We start from the raw sequence: 21,435 nt of genomic DNA, 5'->3' as shown, positions 1-21,435 counted from the left end.
AATATGTAAAGTGATGCAGCAGACATACTCAGACGTCAAATTGTCAATGCCTCCTTCAATTCGTTCAAAGAATTAGTTTAGTTATATGGGTATTAGTTACATATTATACCAACTGCACTAAGACCGACTTTCGTAGATGTTGTAACAATTATTGTTGTAGTTTCAAACCTCTTCGTGTCTCAGGGGCCTTCTGGGTAAGCCGACTACTCCGCTAACCTCTTGTTGGCTTCCGGTTTCTTTAGACAGAAGCTGGAATACAGCCAAGAGAGTACCCGTTATCAGCAATAAATTATTTTGTTATTATACAATTAAACATTCATATCAGTTGAGTCCTGTCAGTAAAGGTTTACATGCTGCAAGTTTTAGTTTTGCAGACGTACCTACCTCTAGTACATTTTTCACAGAGGTCAGCGATTTCTAGGATTTTCAGACATTATTTTTGCTCCATTAAACACGTTTAAAGTGGTACGGTATCTTTAAATAATCTTTTGATTTTTCATCAACTTCAAATGCAAATATTTTTATTCGAAATAGGATTTAAAATCAATAACAACCACACGTTCGACAATGGGTGCCTCGGACCTGAAAAGAAGGGGCGAAGAAACTCAGTGGGCTTCTTTTTTATTTAATTTCGTACAATTTTCGATAGTGATTTCTTGTTACGAATGATAATTTCCTATATTTACGGCTGCATCACTTGGCGTTGCGTAGAGTCGTCGCTTCATTGTGCGTCTCTATTTACCGCATTTATCACGGGGAGTGTTCCGAAGAGCTGTTTAACCTGATTCCTGCCGCCGAATTCCACCTTCGCACGACACGCCACAAGTTAGGATATTTTCCCCACCATCTGGATGTGTGGCGGTCCTCCACAGTGCGGTTTTCAAGGAGCTTTCTTCCACGTACTACAAAGCTGTAGAATGAGCTTCCTTATGCGGTGTTTCCGGGACGATGCGATATGGGTACCTTCAAAAAAAGCGCATGCTCCTTCCTTAAAGGCCAGCAACGCTCCTGTGATTCTTCTGGTGTTGCAAGATTTTGTGGGCGGCGGTGATCACTTAACACCAGGTGACTCGTTTGTCCTCCTATTCCATAAAAAAAAATTTGATTTCATGCCCTTCAGCTACTCTAAGCCAAGCTTAATTGCCTTATAATCCAGGATGTAGTTGCTATCCTTATCTAGTTGATTATGAAGTGATTTTAATATCAGGTAGCTAGACAATGTAGAGAGAAATGCTGACTTGTAGTCCTAATACGATCACTTGTGAAAATAAATAGTTACAATTCGAAGTGACACAGTATACTCGAATTGTGTCAATAGAATGCTCAGTATGTAAAAATATCGGTTATAAAATGAAGGTTGGTAATGTAATGTTTACGCTGCAGTGATTCGACGAACAATATTGCACAATGTCTTGTAAAGGATGAAATTATCATTTTGCTCTTATCGCGATCGATAGCAAATAATAATTAATCGCAATGCGATGTTACATACAAAGATATTCCAGGATGTGAACAAAAGAGGCGGAATTAAAGTAATAAAAAAATTAGACCTAAGTTTTGAGAATGTACAGTAAAATCATAGATGAACAGGGCCCAGGTTAAATCCTAAATAAGACTTGTATAAAAAGGTTGATTCGAGTAGAAGACGAGACGAAAGTAATCCAGGATAGAGTTTTCAAATTATGAACAAAATGTGGATTTCCTTAAAATGTTCGCACCGCACACTTCTTTACAGTTAGACAATTAAACCTACATTGTACCACCTACCAAAGTATGTTAAAATCATATTGAAGTGGATAATACAGAAGAACAATATAGCAAGTTAGTAACGAGTGTAAAAAGTTTGGTAAACTCTGGTCCAGAATAATATGAGTGTCAACCGCAAGGGCTAATTGTAGGATCACAATCGTGGTGTTAGAAGCGGTTAACAAACAGCGAAACAGTTGCCATATACACTTACCCCCTTATTCATAATGGTCCGCTAACTTTAAACAGCCGCTAAGGAGTGTTTTTTCTCATTCTGACTTAGGTCAATAGAAGAGGACAGAGTGAGAATTAGCAATGCTTTAAGTAGAAGTCTATAATGAATAAGGGGGTTAATAGTGAGCTCCTTCTCCGTGTCCATTTCTTCCTCTTATACATTGCTTGTAACTAATTCTAGTAGGCTTCATAAGATACATAATAGCTTTAAGGGCAAATGTATACACTTCTATAATAAAGTTCCAGCCACTGTTCAGGCATTATCTATAAATAAATTTAAATGTTTTTAAAAAAAATTGCTCAGTCGTAAATCCTATTACTCCACAGCTGAATATCTAAATGATCGGACAGCATAGACTGTGATTATTTTATAGCGATGACAGTACAATATTTTATATTTTTATGGAAAAGAGCGCAAAAAAAGAATGCTGGGAGAGTTTCTTGTGCCGCTTTTTCTCTCTCAGAGGGCCATTTGTTTCCGAAGCGGTAGCAGTATTTAATATATTAGAAATGACATCAAAAAGAATTCTAAAGCCGCCCCAATTCTAAAGGAATCAATTTTGAGAAAATAAATGCCTTTTTATGTCTATTATAAAAAAATATAGCTTCAAATGGTCTGGACTTGTGTCACCTTCCTTTAAGTACGCTCTGCGTTGTTCTTTCTATATTTGCACCAACATGCATTGACACACTGTTGTTAATTGTTACGAAACTTCTGAACCGGATGTCTGAGCAACTATCATGGCTGCAAGTTTAGGAATAATATAATATGGCTTTATATACCATTAGCCCACCGCCCTTACTTGGGAAACTAATTAAATTTTTTCTTATATACTTCTGTACTATCATTAATCTGATTATGTTTGCTTTGAAATTTGACGTTTAAAATTCTTCCAATATTTTTCAACTTCTGCTGTCCTTGGCCGTAATACTCAGTAAGTGAAAACCTCGAAATTTTGGTATCAATAGAGACCGCAACCTCGTGAGACTTAAGAAATAATTTTATAATTATATCCGAAGAACCCAAAAAATGACCTCGTTCTTGCAAAATACATAGCGTTATTCTCACGGCGTCTCGGGAAAACCGTTAAGTGAGAAGTGAAAGCCAACCAAATATTTTGTTAAACAGAGCGAGACAAGTTTCGTAAAAATGTCCTACGTTTGACGATTTTGTTATACCGACATGTGTTATCTAACAATGAATAATAATTTGTTCTATTTTTGAATACACATTTTTACAGCGGGGCGTCCGCTCTCTCGCGGAGTCGCTGTTGAAATGAGGTCGGCGCGATCCAATTTTAAATCGGCAAGAGCCGAGTACTTTCACTGACATTTCCAATTTTTTTTTCACAACATAACTGCTGCATTGTGATTTGACTTCCGGCTTCGATAGAATTGATCGAGCGCGCCTGTTAATCGTCGTGGCTTGTAACTTTCATTAGTTTCTTGTGGAACTTAGTTGCTTGTATCTATGTGATTGATGTTGAACTCGATGTCGTAATTAAACCTGTATTGCGAGCTGTTAAATATTCTAAATTAAACTTTTTTTTATAAAAAAAAGGAAGACAAATAAGCGTACGGGTTACGTAGTGTTCACTGCCGCCCACATTCTCTTGCAACCCTGAGGAATCACAGGAGCGTTGCCGGCCTTTAAGGAACCTTATGCGCGTTTTCGAAGGTAAAAACGACAGCGCACAAGGAAGGTCATTCCACAGCTTTGTAGTACGTGGAAGAAAGAAAGAAACACTTCAAGAAAAGAAACTTACACTAAAAACAAGTAAACTTTCTTGTCTCCTGTAGGTTGGAATGTCTGTATTAATTTATCTTAAATGGGAACCCAGATTGTTTGGCTATCACTCCGTTCTTTGTCAATAATAATTGAACATCGGACGGAAACCGGAAATTATATTTAAAACCTACTTTCAAAAGTTCTTAATAAAAAAATCGGCGTAGCAACGCACCGCCACTGATAATAAATAAACGACCGTGTACGATTCGACCTCAGATTTAAAAATTCTTGATTTCTTGGCTGAAAATTTGCGGAACGAATCACCTACCATCGAATAAACTCAGCACTCGTCCACTGATGACAAGAAAAGGAAGCATTAACATTATTAAAGTGCGGCCATGAATTAATTTAAATTTGGGTAAAATCTTCAAGTATATCGCTTGTAATAAGGAAACGGTCAGTAATTGCGTCTTGTGTTTTGGTAAAATGCCATCACTCGCTCTCCGTTGTCGTTTATTTTACGATCATCTTCGAAATTAATGATTGTTACGAATTATGGACAGCTTTGTTTTGTGTCTCTTGTTTGTAAAACCAGTTTTACAAGTGAGGCTCCTTTGCACATGATGCCGGCTAGATTATGGGTACCACAACGGCGCCTATTTCTGCAGCGAAGTAGTAATAGCTGATGAGCGCAATTGCAGTGCCGCTGAGAATTTTTGGGATTTTCAAGAATCCTGAGCGGCACTGCATTGTAATGGGCAAGGCGTATCAATTACCATTAGCTGAACGTCCTGCTGTCTCGTCCCTTATTATTATAAAAAATATGTATCTCAGAACCAGGGGCGTCCATATCATATAGGCAATTAGGCAGTAAACCTCGTTATTATGAACCTAAATAAATATAGTGTTTAAATGAAATTAGTTAAATATGGTTCCGTTATTTTATAACCAAACTTCTATTGAACCCCCTCTTGACTTCCTTTTTTTTTTAAATACCTACGGTAAGCAATCGCCAGGCTCAACTACGACTAGTTAGATCTACAGTGCCTACCTTGCACGCCCCTGCTCAGTACCTTCTACCGCATTGACATAATATTACGTGTTTGGAAGAATTGTTTAGGTTTTTCCCAGCAGCTGAATTTAACCACTAGACGTCTTAAGAAATGACACGCTACAAATTTAAAATTTGGTCTGTGTTAATAATAAAATGTAGTTAAATGAGTCGTTTTGAATAACGAAGTTGTTTTAGTAATTAGTCGTCCGCGCGGCCTCCGCTCCACTGACCTAAAATCTGCCGGCGACACACTTACAACTGATATTGGTTACATTTACCTCGTGTTTACAAAACCAGCTGATTGTATGATTTACTATTTTATAATATTATGCAATATTGCCTGTTGGAACAGCAGGAATTCCAAAGTTGCTTTTTGGGATCATTTGCCGGGACCGATCCTATCTTGGCTCCCCTGCAGTTAACGTATCTCGTTAACCTTATAGCATTGCCAAGTATTGTATAATTTTATCAGGAGAGCCACCTTTCTTCTAGTTCTATGATGTAAAGGGATTGCTTGTAACTAATTCTAATAGTCTTCATAATGCTTTAAGGGTAAATGTATACACTTTTAAAATAAAGTCCCAGTCACTGTTCAGGCATTATCTATAAATAAATTTAAATGTTACATTTAAAAAATGGTTCTGTCGTAAATCCTACTACTCCACAGATGAATATCTAAGTGATCCGACGTCTGGGACTAGAATTTAAATGATTTTTTTATAGCAATAGCAATGACAGTACAATTTTGTATATTTGATTAAAAAGAGCGCAAAAGAGAATGCAGGGAGAGTTTGTTGCGCCGCTTTTTCTCTCTCAGAGTGCTATTTGTATCCGAAGTGGTAGTAGTATCTAGTATATTTAAGTTACATAAAAAGAATTCTGAAGGAATCAATTTTGAGAAAATAAATGCCTTTTAAAAAATCAAAGTTAACCCGTACAAGTTATACACTGTGTTTTACATAAATGTGTTTTCGGTTTTCGAATTCATATTATATAGATATGCATTGGATGTTTTATAAGGTGGTGGAGAGTATGGGCCGCGGTAACCACATACAGTAACCTCGACCTCATCCATATTAAAAAGTTAAGTATAAATGATTTGTTTTATTGTTTTTTAAGCCCAGTAGATAATCCAACGTTGAGTGCGCAGGTGATTGTAACGCAAGTCGCCGGCCGGTTTCACTTTTGCGCACTTTCACTTGTAACAGGACCGTGATCCGACGAGAATTGACGAATATTTAGACCAGCTTCCGTATCACTAGCTTTGACATGACCACGACACGCGACTTTGGCTTCGGGCGGTTCCTACTGCGGCAAGAGATAGGATAATGTATGCCGTGATGAAACAGGCTTAGATAATTTATATGTATAGATTGAGCCTCTTAGTGCTAAACAACCGATGAAAACAGGCCAGGCTTATTACTTTAGTGTGCGTGACATTCTACGTCTTGCACTCGAGATTTGTATGTCACTTTGTGTTAGTGTGCGTGCATTGCTCAACATCAATTTAACATGTTTACGCAAAAAAAATCCTTTACGTTTGAGCCGTTTTATGTACTCCCATTTAAAAAAAAGAAAAACAGAGACACAGATAATTATGATATTGATGTTGCTCTTGACAATCATATTTTGTTGTAGGGTTGTCATTAAAAGAGAAAAATTTTCTTGGACATTTATTATTTTTTTGTATGGAAAAATGTCCAAGAATATTTTCTCCTAAGAAGGATTTACGACATGCTATAAAGTTACCAGTGGGAGGCTCCTTTGCACAGGATGCCGGCTAGATTAAGGGTACCACAACGGCGCCTATTTCTGCCGTGAAGCAGTAATGTGTAAGCATTACTGTGTTTCGTCGGTCTGAAGGGCGCCGTAGCTATGAAAATGAAATTATGCAAATGAGACTTAATATCTTGTCTCAAGGTGACAGGCGCAGTTGTAATGCCGCTCAGAATTTTTGGGGGTTTCAAGAATCCTGAGCGGCACTGCATTGTAATGGGCAGGGCGTATCAATATTTTCATTAAAAAAAAAAGTTGAATATCATCCCCACTTTCTAGATATGTTCCAAGAAGTAGAGTTTTTCTGATTTCAGAGAGGGTTGTAATAGAGTATAGATAAATTACTTGTCAAATTCATTTTATACATTGACTTACTGGCTTTTAGAAACACTCGAGTTTTATGGGTAACGGGTACCAACCAGTGCATAGCGCAGTAAATAAAAAGTTTTCAGGCTTTTCAGGCTGAAAATTTCAGATTTAATACAAAGAGTATTTTAACGTGCTCTATTTTACTCTATAGTGTATCCCTTCATGAAACTGAGCTTGCAAGGCGGGCATCGGCAAATACAGTGTCTGGTCCATTGCCACTTCTGCCACTGCCCTTCAGCCAAATGCGCTCATGGATACGCTCTCTCACCAACGACCTACACAACACCCGATGGATGAATGTCTCAAGCTGTAGACAGTCGAAGGTGGCGATACCTGCACTATCGCCCAAACTGACACGTAGACTTATGAGCCTCAACAGACATGACATCCGTATAATGGTGGGCACCCTAACGGGTCACACATCACTAAACAAACACCTTTTCACAATCGGCGTAACGGACAGCCCTAAGTGCAGAGGTTGTCTGACCGAAGACGAAACGGTCGCTCACGTAATCCTGGAATGCGCGGGGGTGGCCAACCAACGGGCAAAAACCTTAACCAATACAAGGTCGCTCCAAGAAGTCTGTGAACACCCCAGGAATGTTCTGAACTTCTGGAAGGAGCTGGGCTGGTTGGAGTAACCGGCCATTACTGCACGCAAAATGGACCCATGCTAGTGGTTTAATTGCGGAAACAGGAGCCCTATACCTATACCTACCCTTCATGAAACAGAGTATAATACTGGATTTCAAAGTACGGCTGGCAACCCAAATACCAGGGGTTCCTCCACAGTGCGGTTTTTAAGGAACTTTCTGCCACATACATCCAACATTTATATGAGCTTGCTTGCGTGGTGTTTCCGAGACCATACGACCTTCCTAAAAGCTGGAAACGCTCCTGTGAGCCTCTTATGTTAGAGGTGAATGTGTTCGACGGTGATCACTTAATATTGGGTACGCTCGTTTTCTTTCCTCTTCCTTAAAAAAGACTTAGTTTGATTTTGAAAAGGCATAAATGGGCATTTATTTTCTCAAAATTGATTCCTTTAGAATTATGTTTGATGTCACTTCTAACACTACCACTGTTTCAAAAACAATTGGCGCGCTGAGTGAGCAGAAGCGCCGCAAGAAACTCTTCCAGTATTCTTTTTCTGCGCTCTTGTTAATGTAGAAAGGAAGTAGGAAAGTGGATTTGGTGCAAATTTTGTGGAATGTATACTGGGATGAAATCATTATCTGGTTGAAGCGGGGTATATAGAGAATCCCGTGCCATTATTTATGAGTCTTTAGCTGCGCCTCCGCTGAATGTACCGAGAAACCGTTCATCGAACCGGCAACAACGATCGTTTGCCGACGCCGGCCGACACTGGCCGAGCGCTCGTTGGAAAGTAAGGCTCGCCGCGAACGGGGGGGAGGGGGGGGGGATGGTACCGTAATCTTGTGTCATCCGTTACGGAGCGGTGAAAACTATTACGTCGCCGCACCGCTATGTTATGCTGCGGAGAATCTTAGGGAGGGGGTGGGGTATGCGCGAGAGTGTGTGGATGTCGCCTAGAGTGAGTAATACAACGGCTAGTTTTGTGCCGACAAGCATTACCTCTTTGTGCCGTAGCTTTTGATATTACTGGGATAATGAGATTTTTTAATAATGATAATAAATACTTTATTGCCATAGAAATCATTACAAATATAAAATGAACAATTAGGATACGCGATGAAACAAAAGGCAAAAGGAAAAGGCTCAGCTTCACCTGACATGGAATCATGGATTTATGTTTCCATGCAGCGCTGTTTTTTAGCCATCCTCCCTAAGGTGTTGAGCGGGAGTGGATGTATTGTGGCTCCCCGATTACCTACTTAAGCTATTTTTTTTTTGTAAAATGTAATATTAGAAAAAAAAAAGTGTTCTGATTACCCTTGCAAGTGTGTGTGTGTGTGTGTGTATGTATGTATGTATGTGTGTGTTTGCGTATGTGCGTGAGTGTGAGCGTGTGTTTGTGTCCGTACACAGAAAAAAACCTTGAGAGAAAGATAGATAGTAGAGCAAAACGGTATTTTTTTTTAAAGGACTCGATACTCATTTTAAACATCCTGTGTCTCAAAGTGACGAGCGGAGTTGCGTTGCGGCAGGATTTCGGGCTTACATCGTATCGCCTGCTGGTGAACTTCGTACACGTCTTGTCGCTTCTTATCACGAAACAAGATGTTGCCAGATTATTTTTTGCCGACCGTACTGTTTTTCTGTCGATTGTTCGACGTATTTACTCAGATTCTTTCTTATATATATATATATATATAGAGATATTATTCTGTGCAGTTTTCTTTTGCTGTTCTTACATTCGAATTAATTAATTACTTAATTCCCCGTCTTATATATTTTTGGGTAGGTACTGGATCCAAAAATACTATATTCGGTCTAAAAAAACTTGGCAGCCCTAATCTAATATCGTATACATAAAATATCTATATCCAATCTTGGAATGTGTCAATTAAAATCAATACGATTCAATTATTCGTGTTGATCATGAATAATTGAGTGTTTGTAACTTATGAATGTCGATTTAAAACACTATATCATTCACCAGCCCTTCGGAAAATTTGTGCTTTTTTGTGAGAAATGGCAAGAAACTCATTGCAACTCTTTTATTTTTCTCTTCGCATGAAGAGAAATTCTTTTCGCATGAACTTGTTGTAAAATCTCAGGCTGGCTTTGATGACATTAAGAAAGAAATTATTACAATGTTGTTTCCAGTTTTTTGGAGTAAATTCAGACAGCGACAAAAAAAATACAGCCGCGTTTTTTTTAAGTCAACTTAATTTTGATTTTTTCACAAGAGACTGTAGACCGTTTTATGAGTATATAGTGTTAATTTCAACTCGATACCTCCATGTATTTCCGAGATAAAAGGTCTTGACAGACATACGGACGGTCGGACAGCAAAGAGATCCTATAAGGATTCCGGTTTTTTTTTTTTGAGGTACGGAAACCCAAAAATCACAATAAACGCGGTTCGTCCACATTCGGCTTATAAATTAGACCGCAATCCATATTCGTACTCTTTACCTAATATTTTTGTAGCAAACATTTTCATTTCAGTGTAACATAATAAGAGACGGCGACAAACAATGTACCTAATACTCTTTCAGTTCGCCGCACAGTAATAATCCGCTTGAATGGAGCTAACAATCGTAAACAAACCTGCAAATGATATATTATTGTTCGTTAGCTGTGTGAAAGCGACTGCTATTGACACGAACATTTATTTACCAGTGAGGCATATTTACATTATTATTATTATTATACACGGCCATATTATCTCTGGACCTCGCTGGAACCTGAAGCCCCTCCCGTTCCCCTTTCACCCCCTCGCGCTCGTCATGTTGTGACAGTACTGTTGCAGTTTCACTACTGTTAGGTCATGTCGTGATATTATCATGCTATCACACTGTTTTGATTTTGAAGTTTTCATTGTTACGTTTTGACTTTTTTTGTTAAGAGCTACTGAAGTTAATACTATTTTACATAGAAATTATATGTATGTTACAATTTTTGAATATGTACATTAAATTTTTATGTATGTACATTATTAGTATCAATATTTAATGCTATAAAAGTAACAATTGGTTAGAATTTATTAATTAGATTAATTTAGAATTTATTAATTAATTTAATGAACGATGCGGGGTTAAATTTTGTTTTTCAAATTTTATTTTTGTATTTATCCTAGAAGTGAGGGTTATCACTTTAAAAACATAACATATTGTTAAGATTATTTCGATACGAAAACTCTGTAGTAGGCACAATGACGTCTTGATTACCAAAGTTAGCTCTCTCCATGAAGCCCCGGTACAATCCTAGCCCGCTACGTACAAATCTGTTTTTGATTCTTGAATTCACGTGTGCTTTTCTTCGACGCTTTATAAGGTCGACTCTAGTGGTTCCTCTGGTGTTCTCGCATGGAACATGTATAATATGTATATATCCATACGACCGGCACGGATTTTTAAAGATGTACAAAACTTGACCAAAAAAAACTAATAGGACATCTGGATTGGAACCGGGATCTTCTGCTTTGCTTTTTTTTTCACCCAATGTCCCATCTGAGCTATATAGTGGCGAGTCTTGTATATATAGTGGCGAAATTTGCCTTTGTATTTTAATGTTTTGTAGCTGTTTCTGATTAAAACACGGATAAAACTACATTTTTTTAAATTGAAACCTAGCTAGATCGATTTATCGTCCCCGAAATCAGCTGTTTCCAAAATTTTATGAAAATCGTTTTAGCAGGATTCAGATTAAATATATATATATATAAACAAGAATTGCTCGTTTAAAGTTATAAGATATGACCACAACTCTTGCTAAATGAATATATTTACTATTAGTATCACTTCACTCTATTACTAGTCTGAGATTACCTAGATATTAACTTCACGGTGTCGGTACAGTATTTTGTTCCTAAACACGCTTTATGAAATATATTACTTGAAAAGCCTGTATTTGCCGATTGCGTGTTCTCGGCCAAGTTATGATAGAAGAATCGAACTCGCGGCGGTTGTTAGCGAGCGCGCGAGGTCACACAACTGTGTCAGTGGGTCGAAACTCGATAGCGACAGCCCTGAACTTGCTCGTGCATTCAGGAATCTCTTGTGACCCTAATAACAGTGCGATCAAACTATGTTAACACCATGACCATATATAAAATCTACTCTGGGGTATTCGTTATATTGATTTAAATCGTTTTTGGGTGACATGAATGCTTAATAAGTTAATTCCTAAGACGATTTGTACACTTTCCGTTCAATAAGTGCTCGAATTCATTCATATAATAGATTTTGGGGGCAAACATTTTTTCACTCTCTTTCTTTGCATGTAACTTCATCTCTTTAACTGTTTTGTGTTAACTCATTACATAAGACAATACCGCGTCGAACCACTCAGGTACCTGACTCCAATTTAAGGTGGTACAGCCCTCTCTATAACCTCGATGTCGTATGTAACATGTGATTTGTGATATACTCGACGATAATAGAGACGGCCTTTGATAATTACTTGATAGTATGACACATTCCACAGTGCAGAAAAATATAGATGATTACTTAATTATGCTTTACTATTCAAATTCAAAATATTTTTATTGAAAACAGGTTTAAGATCACTTATTCGGACGTCAAAAACTACCACCCATTCGTAATAATGTGCCTCAGACCTGAAAAGAATCGGCACAAAAAACTCAACGGGCTTTTTTTAAAGAAATAAGGGACGAGACTAGCAGTACGTTCAGCTGATGGTAATTGATATGCCCTACCCATTACAATGCAGTGCCGCTCAGGATTCTTGAATAACCCAAAAATTCTGAGCGGCACTACAATTGCGCTTGTCACCTAGTGGCATAAGATGTTAAGTCTTATTTGCCCAGTAATGTCACTAGCTACGGGCACCCTTCAGACCGAAATACAGTAATGTTTACACATTACTTTTTCACGACAGAAATAGGCGCCGTTGTGTGCAAAGGAGCCTCCCACTGCTAAAATAGTAATAGTTAAAATATATGTAGCATCGTTAATAATACGGATGTGTTGATAAGCTATACCTACTACGGAGTGAGCCCGGCTGGCTCATACACACCATCAACAAGTTCAGGGTTGCACGTGATGACCGGCATCAAGTCGACCCACTGACACAGTTAGGCGGCCTTGCGAACGCCGAACACACAGCCTTATTACACATTATAATACCTTATACATATACAACGAGACAACAGCGCGCGAGACTTCTCTTAAAACACACGATCGGATTTGGTATGGCCGAATAATACAACGAGCCAACAGCGCGCAAGAAATCCCTTAAAGCCTAAACACATAATCGGATTTGGTATGGCCGAACCATACAACAAGCAAGCGGCGCGCAAGACTTCAATTGCAGCCTTAACACAGGGTCGGATTTAGTACTGCCGAACCATATTCGATGGTATGTCGCATTGCAAAAAATTATTATTATTACCGTCCGAACCGGAATTGGTGCGAGGCGCCCACCGTACCAAATCCGACCATTTGCTTAGGCTATTTCCAGACTTTAACTGCCCCGGACGTGCAAGTTCTACTACTACGTCGTTCAGTTTGGCCGACAAAAAAAACACACAAAAAAATTTTTGGAGTCGGTGTATAATCCAAGATAGGTTTGTTACTACATACATAGTTATAGGTGAGATGTACTTGAGTCGTGAGGCGGCGAGAGGCGAGAGCGGGTCGCGGCGGAAGGACACCGCTTCCAAAAATAACAATAATCGTAACTAGAATTAGATTAATTAATTAGATTGTATAAAAATACGCAATTAATTTTATACTTTTTTGTGCACTTTTTTGTGTATTGTTTTGGAATAGTGTTTTTGAAGTCGGTTGTTTTTTTGTTATTTTTTTTATACAAAAGAATATTATTTAAATTGACTTGAGTCATAGCCGTTGAGGCAGTAAACTCCTCGAATGGCGATCACGCACTGGAAGACGCTGTGTTGTGCTACCAACATAACTGGAAAATATTACAGGATTACTAAAAATACATATTTAGAACAACAACAATCTAACGCTGAAATCACGAGCGACAACTTACCCAGATAAACCCTTTAGGGGTTTGCGTGGTATTTAAAAGTAGAAATTTTATTGTATGCTTTGTTTTGAACAATAAATGAGAAAAAAAACTTTCTTATGACAAAAATCACTCATCATCATAATCACTATACAACGTAACTTTATTATGATAATCAAGTTGATTTTAATACTGATCTTTTATTGGGAATTAACACAAAACAAAGGTATTAATTATTGTGAAAACTCAAGTAATGTAAGAATTAATAATATTATATCCAGATTGATGTACTTTAACATAATAATAATAATTTGTTTCTTTTAAAAACATCTAAACATTTCGTTTTACAGCAGCTAGTGGCTGGAGTCACCTTTTAGGCAAATAATGCCTGTACCAGGTGGCTCCGCTCTTCCATAAATATATACCCGTTGAGGCAATAAAGTCCTCGAATGGTGATCACGTACTATTAGACGCAGTGCTAGTAGATCCCCCACAAATATCACTCATTCGAGTACAAAATATCGCCGAAGGTAGAGTAGGTAACTCGCGACTTGCCGTCTCAATTAGCCAAAGGAGTTTCCCGCTTTACGCCTCGCGATGGCACGGTATTCGGAGATCAGCTGGAACCGGTTACTTAACTATGAGTAATGACGTTGTCGGTTGGAACTGGACAGAACCCAATGTTGCATAAACACTTCCGAATTACAAGTTGTAAACTTTTGAAGAAATAGACATTGTGATGGGATCTGTACACTGTGTGTCATTGTGCGCATCAGAAATATTGACTAAATTACAATAAATAAGAAATATAAAGCTGATGCTTATGATAAAATTGTGAGAATACATTTAACTTTATGCCGGGATTAATTCAAAGTCATAAACGATGTCATAGACGATGACAGCTGTGAAAACGCTGAAAAAAATTGAGCTTAGAACTAACCTCTAGTTTGAGCAATTCACGCACACTAAACTAAATTTCCTGGCCTGTTTTTATCGGTTGTCTAACAGCTAGAGACTCTATCTAGACGTATAAATAATCTAAGCCTATATAAAAGGTTTAAGCATATCCGAATAGGGCAAAAGCAATTTATATTACCAGAATAGTAGGGCGTTCTTGTTGAGCAAGCGAGTGAACAAGTAGGCTAATGGACTCGGAGTGGATGAAGCTGTACGGGATAGGGCTGTGCTTGTTTTTCGACTAATAAATTGGTTTTGAAGTTATAATTCATTTGACGCGTTTGGGAAAAATTATCAGATTGAATTATAACGATGCGCGCGCACACCGTCACGCAAATTCGATACCCTGACGTTAGCTGGTCAAGTAGACCGGATGTATCATACGTCAGTTACCTACCAAACCTCTTGTAACTCATATTATGTCTACTGAACCACAACCAATGGACGAGAATTAAATTAATTTCAATTTATATTCAAGATAAATTATATAAATTTCAATATATATTTTTTTTAAATATAATATTCTCTCTTATTCTATAAAATTAATTAAGGATATTTAATGACAAGTTATTTAACTAAATTATGCTGTAACGCTGGATGGAGCCACAATTTGAGAGTTGAATAAGACAATTAGTTTACGATCGGTGTCACTCGAACGGTTGGCTCAGTTGGTAAGAGGGCTCCGACGGAACCCGAGAGGTGCGGGTTCGAACCCCGCACCGAAAATTTTGGTATAAATTAAATTTGTATATTTAATCCCAGAAATTAGGAATATCACTTACAAAATAACAAACTGTTTTGAATTATTGTCTTTTTGAGTACATATTTTAAATTAAATTAAATTTATACGACTATTACAATATTATATTTTATTCTTACTTGCGTAACTTTATTAATGGCGTTACTACTCAACAATGCAATACCCAGTTACAAAGACTAGGAAAAACTTTGGTACCTGCAAGTATTCACTAGAAAAACAAAACATTTGCACTTATATAATAAACGTACCTACCGATCGAGTTACTAAGCCTGTTATAAAAGAAGTAATAATAATTTAATATTTAGTACAACAAAAAGATTTCAATCTACCCTCCGTACTAGTTTTCGGTTTCAAAATAATCCATCTTATGTAAATATTTGTCTATCAATTGCATTATAACTTGAATCTTAATACATAATACATTTGTGTATATACTACTAGCTGACCCAGCAAACGTTGTATTGCCATATAAAGTAATAAAAAAAAATCTATTTTTAAAATTTTGGGGTATAAAAATTAGATAACAACCAATCCTACCAATCCTACTAAGCAACTACAAAAACCAGACCTACCAAGAAGTTTCGAGTTTGGTAACAAACACCGGGACACGAGAATTTTATATCTATACATATAAATAAAATTTTAGTGTCTGTTTGTAATATTGAAATAACCGTTTTTACTACATGTATATGAATATGTACACGGTACACCAAAATAACATTTTTTACAATATTTGTCTGTCTGTCTGTTTGTTCCGGCTAATCTTTGGAATGGCTGGACCGATTTAGTCGGGACTTTTATTGGCAGGTAGCTGATGTAATGAGGTAACTTAAGCTACGTTTATTTTAGAAAAATAAAGTAATGTTGCAATGTCCAAGAAATGGTCTAACTCTAAAAATAATTTATATGGCAAAACAACGTTTACCGGGTCAGCTAGTATATACTATATGTAACGTGTCGAATAGTCGTGGTTGTCATATATTTAGTATGTAAGGTCACGAAACACGGTCACATACATTTTTTATTATAGTTAATCAATTCTAAATTGAAAAGGTAAGTTTAAAACTCGTATTTCACATTTTAGTGTACTTTAAGATTAAACTAGCTTTGCTCCGCGGTTTTGCCCACCTATCTATATATATATATATATATATATATATATCTTTTGTGGGGCGGTATATATGCTTTTACAACAAGATCCCAGAAAATTTTCAAAACAAAAGTATTGCGTTATTCAAAAGAATTGTTAAATAACGTTTGTGTGGTAAAGGTTACTATAACATTAATGACTCTCAATTATACCACAGATTGGGAATAGAGCGACGCTCAGGCTATTAAACAATAAGGATACAATTATCCTTATATCATATTGTTTTGATGAAAATAAATGTCCGCTGAGTTTGTTGCGCCAATTCTTCTCAGGTCTGAGGCATTCATTTTGGAATGGGTGGTAGTTTTTGACTTTCAATAAGTGATGTCACATCCTATTTTGAATTAAAATATTTGAATTTGAATTTATATTTATTTTTTATCATAAAGATAAGATGCAGCTTTATATCTATACAGAGATAGGCATCTTGGATCCATGACATTATTTAGATGTACTAAGTATAAATATATTTTGTTGAACAATTTTTTGAAGTGAAAACTTTAGCCGCGTTAGGCGAAAATCTTGTGGGCTCGCGTCACCGACATGCTCATGACTGAATGAAATTTCAAATCTTAATACTAAAAGTTTTCACTTCTATGGACAGTCTCTACTACAGTCTACAACTGCAATTTTTTTTTATTATAGGTAACGTACAAGGAAAGGTGACGATGTTGCCTGATTTGTAATGTACTACTGATTTGTAAAATACTGTGAAGGAAGTGAAACCTTATTATAGTGCAACATTGTATGGATTACCTACTCGTTTAAATTATGGCTCATTTACAGTACCGCAAGATCACCGTTAATGCTTAAAAACCCAACAGAAACGCCATTTTAACGCCCCTAATAAAAATTCATCGCGATTAATTAAAACTATCGCAAAGTCGGACAGCGGAGAATCCGCAGCGTAGTTGCCACGGCTAAACTTGCCAAAAAATCGCATAACGGTTGACCTGAAAAGACGGCCAAGCGATTATGGACTCTATCGACGCGAGACACCGCGCCTGACGCGACGGTGAGTTCCGCATCGCATTCTTGATAATAAAAATCAATTGTGGGAGACTCGATGTATTTTTGGATAATATTGCATTGTTTCATTATTGTTGAAGGTACTCAGTTGCCGCACATACACACATGCGAACGCTACGAGTGTCCATATTTTATTGATGAAATTCCTTAGGGATAGCGATACGATAAACTCGTGTGATTACTTTGAAATAGAAACAAGTTTGTGTATACTTACGTGCATGTAGAAGTTTGATTGAAGACAACATTTGGTTACCATAATTACCTGTGTTTATGTAAAATTTCACTTGCTGAATAAATTTCATAAGCAAATGTATCACTTCACACTATACTAGAGAAAAATTAACGACAAAAACGTTCCAAAAACGTCCGAAAATCGTGTCGCTGTGCACGCGCATTGTAAAAAATTCACTCTTATTTTTTTTTGACAATCAGACTAATATGATGCAATGAGTAACATTGGATTGATTGAACAAATTTCTAGAACGAATGTGAATGGAAGAAACGTCAGACTAGACGTTCATTCTACGATTTAATCAGTAATATACTCAAAAGGGTGCAAATTAAGAGTGAACAGCTGGTGCGAGTTAAAGATCCTGGCAAATGGATTCCCGATGTCTCCACTTACTCTTTCGGTTTGGGAAATACGCGTGATTCTATTATATTATATAAAAAACACTTTTGGCTTAAGACCATATGGCAGAAGTGAAAACTTCACCAAAGCGAGGATCATAATACGAAATAAAGCATTTTTTTGTTCTATATTCATAAAGTAACATAAACAATATATAAGTAGTACAATTGTGTTTAAATTGCTCTGAATTCTTGTCTCACTAGTCGCGCCTTTTTTAATTGGCTGGAGTCGAATTTTATCCGAACAAACGGCTACATAGCCGCTTGAATAGGGATAATCGAGCTAGTAACGTGTGGGGCGTTGGGACAGGCGAGGAACCTTGTCATATTAACATTTGCGTATGTGAACGGTTCTTTTGATTCATAACATCACTAAGATGGCGGCCTCACCCTATCTCAAACTGTGAAGTTGAGCTGATGGTAATTGATACGCCCTGCTGATTACAATGCAGCAATCAGGATTCTCGAAAAACCCAATAACGCGGCACTACAATTGCGCTTGTTACCTTGAGACATAAGATGTTAAGTCTCATTTAACCTAGTACCTTCACTAGGTACGGCGGACGCCGGAAACATGTGCAAAGAAGCCTCCCATTGGTAAATTCCGTAAGTCGCCTCTTACGACACCCTTGGGCTCGGGAGTTCGTTATTCTTTTAATGCCCCAGGGAAGCATAGGGCAAAATGTTGTTTAAGGTCAGTGTTTAGTTACCTCCGCATACTAACGCGATCCGCAACTATTTCTAATGCAAATTATGTAGACGTACGTCTCTGCAGTGACATAACAATGCTAGTAAATCAATTAGGTATTAATAAATAATACACAGCGCGAACAAAACGATGCCTTAACGGCACGTTTAAGTTTTCAAAAACTAATTAATTATGAATGAGACGAGCAAACCGTAGCGTGTTAGTTCCAATGTGTTTATTAATTCGAAGGTGGTTGTTTTTTCCTGGAGAATTACATGAACAAAGTTTATAATGAGGCGTTAAGGTTCAAATTCGTTTGCAGCTGCATAACCTTCTGTATCGGTCTGTCCTCGCTCCTATCACGTTCAAGGCTTGTTGCGTTTGCGTTTGTTGGAAATTAGCGTTTGTATCTATTTACAATTAGGCTTGTATTGGTTTGGCTTTTGGTTCGCTTGTGAAATTATCATTTTCGTGCCTTTTTGTAGCTTAAGGCAACTCGTATCGGTAAATTTCTTGTTTTACATGATAATTTTTATTAGGTTCCTACGGCTTGATACTTCTAGTTATAAGCATTTAAAGTTTATTGTTTTTATGGAAAAGGAGTACAATCGAGCATTTGTTTCCTGTAATTTCAGAGGGACCACAAGGGTGTTACCGATCTCATCAAGCGTCGCATAAAAATAGCATATTAATTAAAAAACTGTTAACACTAAAAATATTGGTACCGAGGGCTCCTTCGACTGGTGAGGGTCAACGGTTCCACCTATTGCGTCAACGACGTTTTTTTGTCTGATTAATGTTGACGAGGGATGGAAAGTTTGAAGGTGACATTGAGGGAAAAGTGAAAGTGGGTAGCCAAGTGAATGTTGTTACAATTTTGCACGCGTTCATGTACCGCTAAAATATTTAATAGAATATTCGTGTAGGCCTGTTGATGATTGCGAAATTGAAGTGGCAGTGGGCAGGGCATATAGTTCGAAATGGCCAGTTCACCACGTACCGTAACACGTATTGTTGGTGACTAGGATGGACTGACAGGTCAGCCCTGGACCGATCGTCGTGGAGATCTTTGGGGGGGCCTGTGTCTAGCAGTGGATGTCTTCTGGCTGTAGATGATGCAGACTGTTCATGTAAGTGACAGCGTAATTAGAGAAGCATGTGGAACTCCACATCCTTTAACTTGTGACAACAGAAAAGAGAATGTCAAGATGGTTTGGTTAAGTTGAACGGGTGGAGATTATTATTGAGCGAACGTGGATTGAAGAGCTGGGAAGTTTCATCATCGGATCAGGGATGTACTAAAAAGAGTACACTCAGGTCATGAGTACCACTACTATGAAAACTTGTGTGTATGGTTGACACTAATGTCAGAAGTTGTGGACATATATCAGAGTCGTGGCCCAATAGAAGTCCGTAATATGTACAACTCCTATATGAATCTCGTCCCTTAATGCGTAAATGTAAATCGCTAAATAACTGGATTAATTAATTCTGTATCAGACAGAAGGTAGCTATTTTGGGAACGGCACGTACGTGCGGAAGTTTCTCTATCTCACCCTCACCACGGGTGGAATTATAATGAATGTTATATTAGATAATGTTGTTTTATATAATTATAATAATAATTGTTGTAATAAACTGTATAATAATAATAGTGGCTCACTTTTACACAAATTATCTCGCCCCAAACTAGGCATAGCCTGTACTATGGGTAGAAGACAACGATATATTTAATACAATATACTTACATAAACATATATAAATACATATAAACATCCATGAATCGGATTCAAACATCCATATTCATCATGTAAATGTTTGTACCTTCAGCGTTTCGATTCCGGGACCTCCAGCTCAGTAGGCATGGTCATTAACCAATAGGCTATATATATGTATATATTTTATTATAAAATTGTATTTAATAAGCTTCTGGATTGTTCCAGGCGGTGGATTGGTGGTCTGTCGGAGTGCTGACTTACGAGCTGCTCACGGGCGCCTCGCCCTTCACCGTGGAGGGAGAGAAGAATACCCAGCAGGAGATCACCAAGCGGATAGTACGCTGCAGCTACCCGGTCCCTAATGACGTCAGCCCCGAAGTGCAGGACTTCATCAAAAAGTGAGTGCGCTATCTTTAGTCCACTGCGCTATAGGTGCTCCTGATATACCAGAGGCAACAACTACAAATGGCAGCCTACACAAAGTAATAGGTCTAATACCATCATAGCGTTTTAGCTTATTGGGTTTTGACTTGGCCCTGTACTTCCCCAGGACATAATAATATAATAAAGAAATCCCAGATACTAGGGTGTCGTAAAAAGTGACTGAGGGCATTCACCAGGAGGGAGATAGCCACTGGAAAACTGTGATTGACATGCAATTCAGCGTATTGTGGAATATATATTTGCTTTTTAAAAGGACCAATAATATGTTTGAAAAGATCGTATACCTAAAAGGCCGGTTATATACGCTATTAAGAGATTACTCTTGTGTTGGGAAAAAGTGTTGGTGATGGTTTTACGTACTATACGTACGTACACACTGGGTTTTGTTTGTGCTCTCTTACCCTAACGAAGTCTGATTATGATCATATATGAAATATTTTCAGATTGCTAGTAAAAGACCCCCGTCGTCGCTTGGGTGGTGGGGAGGGAGATGCAGAGGAACTGAAGAGGCATCCCTTTTTCCAGGTTAGATTTGCGTTCAGAGGTTAGTTAGTTCCGAAATGGTT

At 37.6% G+C, this 21,435-nt stretch overlaps 1 protein-coding gene across 2 annotated transcripts in view; it reads left to right on the top strand.

Moving 5' to 3' along the window:
- The window catches only part of LOC126976154 (ribosomal protein S6 kinase alpha-5-like), a 127,730-nt gene that overhangs the window by 94,140 nt on the left and 12,155 nt on the right, over nucleotides 1-21,435 (top strand). For both annotated transcript variants that reach the window (XM_050824368.1, XM_050824370.1), the window contains exons 7-8: nucleotides 20,651-20,823; nucleotides 21,313-21,394. In XM_050824368.1, the coding sequence (XP_050680325.1) occupies nucleotides 20,651-20,823; nucleotides 21,313-21,394 (255 nt within the window). The remainder of the gene's footprint in view (nucleotides 1-20,650; nucleotides 20,824-21,312; nucleotides 21,395-21,435) is intronic.

Source organism: Leptidea sinapis, chromosome 39 (assembly GCF_905404315.1).
Source record: "Leptidea sinapis chromosome 39, ilLepSina1.1, whole genome shotgun sequence".
In the NCBI taxonomy this organism is placed as follows: domain Eukaryota; kingdom Metazoa; phylum Arthropoda; class Insecta; order Lepidoptera; family Pieridae; genus Leptidea; species Leptidea sinapis.
This window is presented reverse-complemented; position numbering and strand designations above follow the sequence as displayed.